At 35.2% G+C, this 8,722-nt stretch overlaps 1 protein-coding gene across 1 annotated transcript; it reads left to right on the top strand.

Annotated features, from left to right (window-relative positions):
* Window positions 1-2,259: 2,259 nt before the first annotated feature.
* Window positions 2,260-7,678, top strand: LOC145065723 (disease resistance protein Roq1-like). Its single transcript, XM_079012783.1, has 4 exons — window positions 2,260-2,439; window positions 5,078-5,632; window positions 6,032-7,139; window positions 7,222-7,678. Exons 2-4 carry the CDS (start codon window positions 5,142-5,144, stop codon window positions 7,474-7,476), a joined length of 1,854 nt encoding a protein of 617 aa, XP_078868909.1. The 5' UTR covers window positions 2,260-2,439; window positions 5,078-5,141; the 3' UTR covers window positions 7,477-7,678.
* The last annotated feature ends 1,044 nt before the right edge of the window (window positions 7,679-8,722 follow it).

Below are 8,722 nucleotides of genomic sequence, written 5' to 3'. Positions count from 1 at the left end.
GTTATTATTCCGGGTTATTTTCCCGGGTTATTTTTAATTGCTATTTTTAATAGCAAAGAAATACCTTTGACCATGTGATCAGTGAAAGGACTTAGATTCACGTTGGTACTGGTATGTAGCCTCTGGCCATGTGGAACATGTCTCCGTAAGAGAATGAATTCTATTCTATGGTAGTGGCAGAAGGTTAGATAAGGCTATAAGCCTGAAATCTACCGAAATGTTAATCCGAAGTTGTATATCTTCTGTGCCGTTTGGGCCAAAGCTTTATTGATGTATATCAAGCACGGAAATTGTTATGTCTCATTGATTGTATATCTTTAAATCAAATCAATGATCGATATGGAATGTTTGTCACATGATTCACATATGCCCTTGTTGTTCCTTGTTCCTCTTTGCTTCTGCCCTATTAAAGTATATATATGGCATAACGTTATATTGTATCTATTATTGAACTCACTAAGCGTGTCCGCTTACCCTCTTGATGTTTAACAAATTGTAGGAGATAAACATCTAGTATAGTTATATACTGGTAGAAGATTTTTGAATAGTTTGAAACTATTGTATCGATGGAAGCCTATGAATAGTTTGAAACTATTGTATTTTGCACTCCCATATGTATAAAACTATAGAATCCTGGGAAGTTATGTAATATATAACACTTTAAAATAGTCAGTTTGTATCTAGTAGTTTGTAATCTCTTTATCAATGTAAAATATTGTTTTTTTATGAATATGCAAGTAGCATGTTTTGGAGTAACTATATTGTCGAGTATGAAAGTTTGGGTCTTTCATAAATACGAAAGTTAGGGTCTTTCATATATATAATTATAAATTAATACAAAATCGCCGCCTTACATCACGTCTTGAAAAACGACATGGCTCGCCATAACTCGTTATGCTTGAGGCTCGGCCTTGCCGCCACGCCATACCTCGCGCCTTTTAGAACCTTGGTTCTAATCATTTTCCACAACATAATACTATCATGTCTTGACTAACTGGAGTTACAGAGAAGTGTAGTGAGAATAAAGAAAGATTTTAGGGTTTGAGTAGTATCAATTTGATGAATCGGTCGATTGAAAACATGGAGAAGGTGATTGGGGTCGACAAGCTTGGTTTTGGTGAAGACCATGTTGAGTCAAAGATGGAGTAGTAGTGACCGTTGTTGATATCGACGAAAGAGGTTGGCGTGTTAGTGGTGATGTCGACATGCCTTTAGTGGAGCTTAACAAAGAGGTGGATAATAAAGGAAATGATCAAAGCCTATGGTGGTGTTGAGAGGTTTGAATGTATGTGGTTAGGAAGAAGAAAACAATATCTACCTTCTTCCATAATATAGCTTGAGGGCATTTTAGTCCTTTCATAATGTTAGTAATTAAGCTTAACGGATGGTAATAGTCTCAAAGGTCACCAACGGTGTTTAGTACTGTAAACGAATTGAACAAATACAAATGAGGGTTTGTTCATGGTCATGTTCATTTAAGTTAGCCGAACAAACGAACAAGTTTCTTGTTCATGTTTGTGAACATACTAAACAAACATAACCAAACGGAAACAAACACACATAATTGAACATATATGAACATAAACAAACATATAATAGAGTAATGTAATAAAAACAATTGAACATGTATGCACATAAAAGAAGCTTAAATGAACGAGCATAAATGAAAATAAACGAACAACACAAATGAACGTTTATGAATATAATTAAACGAACGAGACCATTGTTCATGTTCGTTCGTTAAACTAAACAAACGATATTTTTTGTTCATAAACGAGCTTCATGCCAAACGGTTCTTGGAACGGCCGTGCTAGTGTTACCAAAAATCCTGAACCATTAATAGCAAAAAAGCCAATACTGGGATCAAAATTTAGAATTTTGGTAAACAAAAGGAACCAAAACTACATTTTACATCAAGCACGATATAAAAAAAATAAATTTTTGATATAGAACAAATTAAGTCTCATCTGATAACTAAAACATAAAATTTTCCTAGTTAAATAAAAAAGGTTGCAAATTATATTGGTTTTTATAAAATTCGGAGCCGGAGTAACTAATGAAATTTGGAGGTGTATATATAAGGTTAAATAATTTACAAATTAGCATAATAGATAGGGCAAAACAAAATTCTAAGGATATATTATCTAAATTTAAGGTTCTGGAGGCGAGAACGTTGAATACAGAAATCTAGGGACTAGATATTGAAACTCCATAACTTGAGTAAATACATAAAGGAAATTATAACTACTTTCTCATTAATTTAATCCCCTCGATAACTGATCTAGAGAATTGAGAGAAAGAAGTCAACGCTAGAGGAAAGGTATCGATCCACGCTGAAAGAAACTAGAGGAAGAACGCTATGAAAATTGAAGTACGTATAAGCTTGCCAATAAGTTGACTGCAGAAAAGGAGTCTACTAGGTATTGCTGAGAATTTGAGGTACGTTCCTCAAGCTGATAACTTGATGAAGTTTAAGTCATCGAAAATGAAATTGAAGTGTTAATGAATTTTATATGAGTTACTAATTAAATTATCAACGAGTTAAAAAATGTCGATCTGGAATGTGAGAAGCGTATTTTGGCCCAAATTAGTCAAACGTTGTGAAGTTTTTAATTTCTATTGTTAGATTAATAAAATTAAAGAATTTGTGAAGTTAATATGCTGATTTGTATGTTATAAGGGTATGTAATTGGAGGGATTAAGCACCAGATAATTGGGGATTATATCATTAGTGCATAACATTGTAATCAGATCGAAGATACTCTTTTTTTGATTGGGATATGATGCAAGTCTTATTTCAAAAACATAAATAATACCTAAACCATAGGCACATGATAGATTGTTGTTAACATATGTTGAATGATACGGTGTTTCAAAATTGAAACATTAGGCATCGTTAGTTCAATAATGATAGTAAGTTATAGGAAATTGTTTATTATTCACATGATGATGTTCTTTGATGGAATTGATAGATAACTACAAACATTCTGTATTATGGCGCTGGTATATATAGGTAAAGAGTCTGATATAATTTGATTGCAAATTGCAGAAAGAAATTGATAAAAGAATAAGAACGGATAAAAGAAGGAAAATAGTTGTATCTAAAAACTTGTCAACTTTCAAGAGGTTGACTCTCTATCTCCCACCAAAAGTTTCTTACAAAAAAAGTGGTTCTCCCCTCTCTAATCCGTATACACACACACACACACCCACACATCTCAGCACTCCTAACTAACCTGAAAAAGCTGAAACTGACACTCACTTGCACTCTTCAGGCCTAAACCAAGTGTCACCACCTCCCCAATTATCATCTATTTGATGTGGTACAATGACAGATCTACCCCCGCTTCAGTCTTTGGCTTTCTTGAATATGTGAACCGTATTTGTTGCTTATCAATTCCCTGCCCAAAACCTTCACCTTGTCCTCAAGGTGGAAATGAGGAAATTGCATATCCAATGCTTCAAAATCCTCCCATGAAGCTTCAAACAATGGTAAATCATGCCACTTGATTTACCACATGCGTTCCAGCTCTTGCATCAGCTGTGGAGGAATAAGGTTTGATGAAATGCATCGACTAATAGCTCTATACAAATGGAAAATAATGAATGCATGATGCATTGATTATATGAATTGGGAACCTATTTATTTAAAGCACAATAATCTATGCAAAATCTCCAAACCCATCCTTCTTTTTCACTAGCAAAAATGGACTCGAGAAAGCGCCCCATCTATACTGAATCATTCCCGCCTCTTACAACTCTGTTACTAGCCTTTCTTTCAATCGTTTACTTCATATTTTTGAAATTAGGATATCAATACGGACGGATATTTAATGGTTCTTTTATGTTCTTCAATACAATTCCATGTTTACATCCGCGATTGGATGGTAACCCTTTGGGGATTTGAAATACTTCATCAAATGCGTCCAATACCCCCGATCTCTTAGAACATACTATCGTTTCTTCATAGTGCCCCTCCATAAACTTTTTTATGAGACCAAGGATCTCCTTAACGACGTGCTCTCTCTCAAAGTTACATGTTCACTTCTCCACTCGAACTTCATTCCCTATGTTTTCCATTTTACTTGAATCGAACCTAATGAAGCCAACTATTGAAACCCCATGACAATGCAAGCCAATGAGCAACGAGGGAAGAAATCGTTTAGCATTTTGATCCCTTTCATCCAAAATTTTATGGATTTACACATGCCTTCGCTTTCTACCGTCTCGCCACTCCCATTGGAGGGTACTCCAGATTGCTAATCCCTCCTTTTCCACTAAAATTTCATTAAAGTGAAGTTATGGGATGACCCACTATCAATTAGTACCACCACCTATTTGTTTCCCTACCATGAATCCTCCTACTAAATTTAAGGACACTTTTATTTCACCGTTTTCCTTGATAGAGAGATAGAGAGGTGGATTTCTTTTACGAGCCAAAAAATTAAAAGTAAGCGATTTAGAAGATCATAATGCATGTTTTGGCACTAACATGAAACTTTATTGTCTATTTTGTATTAAAATTAACAATGTTGCATGAGGTCCAAAAAAGTTAAAACATCGTTGCATAAATAAGTATCTAACCCTTTTATTATTAGTCATAATAACAATAATAATGCTAATAACTTTAAGATAATTTGAATTGTAGAACTTTGTTCCTCATCATGTTTTGTATACTTAGAAAACGATGTGGAGGATGAAATGACAACAACTTGGGCCAAATATCATCTTATAAGGTTTTAGATTACAAATTGGGTAATTTTGGTGAATAAAATGTAAGTTTTTGCTAATGTGGATAATAAATAAAGTGCCCTGCTTATATTGGCATATCATCAATCTGAAATCAACTCGATTCATCTTTTTTTTTTAAAGCTTTTGGGAAATTGGAATTCTTTTGGAAACTCAAATCTCTCTCTCTCTCTCTCTCTCTCTCTCTCTCTCCATATGTGTGTGTGTGTGTGTGTTTGTATATATTATAGCTATCTCAACATGTCAAGTGGTGAGATATTTCTTGAGCTTTCATTAATTGGAAATTTCTTGGAAACTCATCTCTCTCTCCCTCTCTCTCTTTCTACAGACATAGTTTGTTTCATTGAGGTGCTGGAACTGCATACATTCTCTCACAACAAATCAACATACCAATGGCATCTTCATCATCATCTCCGGCCTTTTCTTCTCAATCATGGAATCATGATGTTTTCCTTAGTTTTAAAGGAGAAGATACTCGCAAGACGTTTGTGGATCATCTCTACACAGCTGTTGTACAAAAAGGGATATACACTTACAAAGACGACAAGACACTTCCTCGGGGCGAATTGATCAATCCATCTCTTATGAAGGCTATAGAAGAGTCACAGATTAGCGTCATCATATTCTCTGAAAACTATGCAGATTCTTCATGGTGCTTAGATGAACTTGCACATATCATGAAATGCAAAGATATGAGAGACCAAATAGTTATACCCATATTTTATGGCGTTGATCCATCTGAAGTTCGAAAACAGAAACAAAAATATGGAGAAGCATTTGTTAAGCATGAGTTGGAGAACAAAACCAAGGTTGAATCATGGAGAAAAGCACTTGTGGATGCAAGTAACATTTCTGGATGGGAACCAAAGCACATTGCCAACGGGTAATCTTCTTTCTCTTTCTGCACTGTTTATGCTTAAATCATGTGTGCTCTATCAGCAGCAACCTCAACCAAAACTCCAGCATATCCTGGTCTACCTGAACTGTTATAGACTTAATTGAGTTCTAATTCTAATTTTAATTCTGTATTTAATCCCTTGCTTCAATTTACAACAACAAACCCATCTTGCTTTACTTTTAACTATTTGATATCATTTGCTTTTCCTAAGAAAATAGTTACAAACTACTTGAGCTATTGACTTTACAACTTCTAAGAAATATAAAGGGTGATTAATACTCCTTTTCTTCATTTTAATGGAGCATGGAGCATAAAGCAAATTTACCTCTATTGTAATGTGAGCATGTTTTAATTATTGTTGTATGTCCAAATTTCAACATGTAGGCATGAATCAAAGGTTATCATAGAAATTGTTGAAAAAATTTCACAGAGGTTGCAGCTAGTAAGTCCAAGCACAAATACCAACCTTATTGGAATAGCGTCTCGTGTGCAAAGTTTGAAATTGAAGTTACAAATTGGTTCAGGTGGTGTGCGGATGATTGGAATATGGGGGGTTGGAGGTGGTGGTAAGACTACTCTCGCATCTTCTGTTTATGAGGAAATATCTAGAAAGTTTCATGGTTGTTGCTTTCTAGAAAATATCCGGGAGAAATCAAGTAAGAAAGGTTTAGAAGAATTGCAACAAAAAATTCTTTATGGTGTTTTGAGAGAGAAGATAGTGCAGGTAGAGAGAGTTGAGGAAGGAAAACACATGATAAAACATAGGTTATGCCGTAGAAAGGTGCTGATAGTTCTTGATGATGTCGATCAGCTCGACCAATTAAAAGCATTAGCTGGATCACATGATTGGTTCGGTGAAGGAAGCCGAATAATAATCACAACAAGAGATGTACATGTAATATCAACTACTGCGCCTAGAGTAGATGAGATACACAATATTAGTTTGTTAAACAATGATGAGGCTATGGAGCTCTTTTGCAAGCATGCACCATGTGGTCACAAACATAAAAAAGATTATGAGCTGCTTTCAAAAAGTGTGGTTTCTTATGCTGGTGGACTCCCATTAGCACTTACAGTTCTTGGTTGTTTTCTATGTGGAAAAGACATTAATGGGTGGAGGAGTGCAATAGCCAGATTGAAAGACATCCCAGATACAAATATTGTGGAAAAGCTAAAAATCAGCTTTGATGGACTTACAGCGGTTGAGAAAGAGCTGTTTCTTGATATTGCATGTTTCTTTAGAGGTCGGTATAAAAATGAAGGGATAATGTCGATGCTTGATGCTTGTGGTTTTTACCCTGATATAGGCATAAAGGTGTTGTTAGAAAAGGCGCTCATAACTATTTCAGATGGAATGTTTGATATGCATGATTTGGTGCAAGAAATGGGACACTACATTGTTAGAGGGGAACACCCTGAGAATCCAGAAAAACATAGTAGAGTTTGGAAGAAGGAAGATGTTCTAAAAATTTGTGCTATGGATGTGACGAAGGTAATGCTTAAGCTATCTTTACATGCTATATATGTATGGTTTGGAAGAAGAGAATCCTGACATCATTTTGCGTTTATTACAGGAACTTGACATGATTAAAGCAATAAGATTTGAATGCGATAGCTATGATCTAGTAGAGCTTCCTTCGGTTGCAAACCTGAAAAACCTCCGGTGGATTGATTGGAGAGGTGATCTTGCAAGTCCATTTCCTACTAACTTTCCTCCATGGGAGCTTCGTTGTTTGATATTGGATGACATCTCGCAGAAACGACTTTGGAGGGGTTATAAGTTAATTCTTATACTCTATCTAAATAACAAATTAAAACAAAGTGGATGAATAATCATAGACCTGACTTGCCTAATTCAGAGAGCAAAGTATAAATAGTTATATGGATACGAGCACATAGTTATGTCACTGGTCATTGGTGTCATTAAGCAATATCACTTGTAGTAAACCTCTATTTTTATTTTATGATCGTGTTTCTGGTTTTTAGCCTGGTTTTATTTTTTTAGTTTGATGGATGGCGAATTGTTATATATGGGATTATCTTCTTTTTTTTGCTGAGAAATATTAAATTGTTAGAGGAATAAATGTGATGATTGAACTGTAAGCTCAACATTACATGCCATGCACAATTAAACTATTAAACAATCTGATTATAAACATAAGGATGATACAAATCAGAAATAGAATGCAAAGAGAAACCGAAAACGTTCCTGTAATTCGATAAACAAGGGTCTCCAAAAGTCTAAGACTCAAAATGTTTATTCCATAATCTTAAGAACGATCCTAAGGTCATAATTGTAATCTTTGTCAAGCCTACTTACAAAAATTAAAAACATACCAAAATAAAAAGATAACTATTAAGAAAATACTAATCTTAATTAATATATAAAAGATAACCCTCTTTATTTGTGGCGCTGATAAACATGACCAAAACAACCAGTTTTATCATTACTCCCCACCCAAACAAGCACCTTGTCCTCAAGGTTGAAATCTGGAAACTGTTATCGAACCACCTCGGGTCTTCATGGTGTGTGCCGGGGCGAGTCATACGGTAGATCCAACCATAAGCATCGTCCCCTTCAAAGATAGGTTCCTTCAGTTTCTTGAAATCATCCACGAGATGACCTTGGCCCTTGGCCTTGTCTTCCTCATGCATTTTCCTTGTGCATGAATCTTCATCATCCGAGAATCCAAGGATCCAAACTCTAATGAGGGTTCCTTGACTTCAGAATCCTTGTTCCATTTTTGACTATCCTCTGCCACAGTCAAGTTGTTGATGGCTTTCAGAATATCCCCAAATTGCTGAGAATTTTCCTTCCTAGTTGCTTCAGCCTCTGTATGGATTGTCAACTTTTGATGTGCTGTTGGACATCTCGATATGAGAATCCGCTGTGAACAGTGTCGTGTCAACAATTCTTCTGATGAACAGATCATCATGAACAATATTTCCAATGAAATAGTTCTTGAATTAACAATGATTCTGCCAGAATCGTTGCTCTAATACCAATTTGATACGAACTATAAAAAAAGAAGCACAAAAAAACCAAAAATGTACCGGGTAACTCGAAAACAGTGG

The sequence above is a fragment of the Lactuca serriola genome, chromosome 8, assembly GCF_051521515.1.
Source record: "Lactuca serriola cultivar US96UC23 chromosome 8, Lser_US96UC23_V15, whole genome shotgun sequence".
Taxonomy (NCBI): domain Eukaryota; kingdom Viridiplantae; phylum Streptophyta; class Magnoliopsida; order Asterales; family Asteraceae; genus Lactuca; species Lactuca serriola.
Note: the sequence above shows the minus strand (reverse complement) of the source record. Positions and strands in the feature narration are given on the sequence as shown.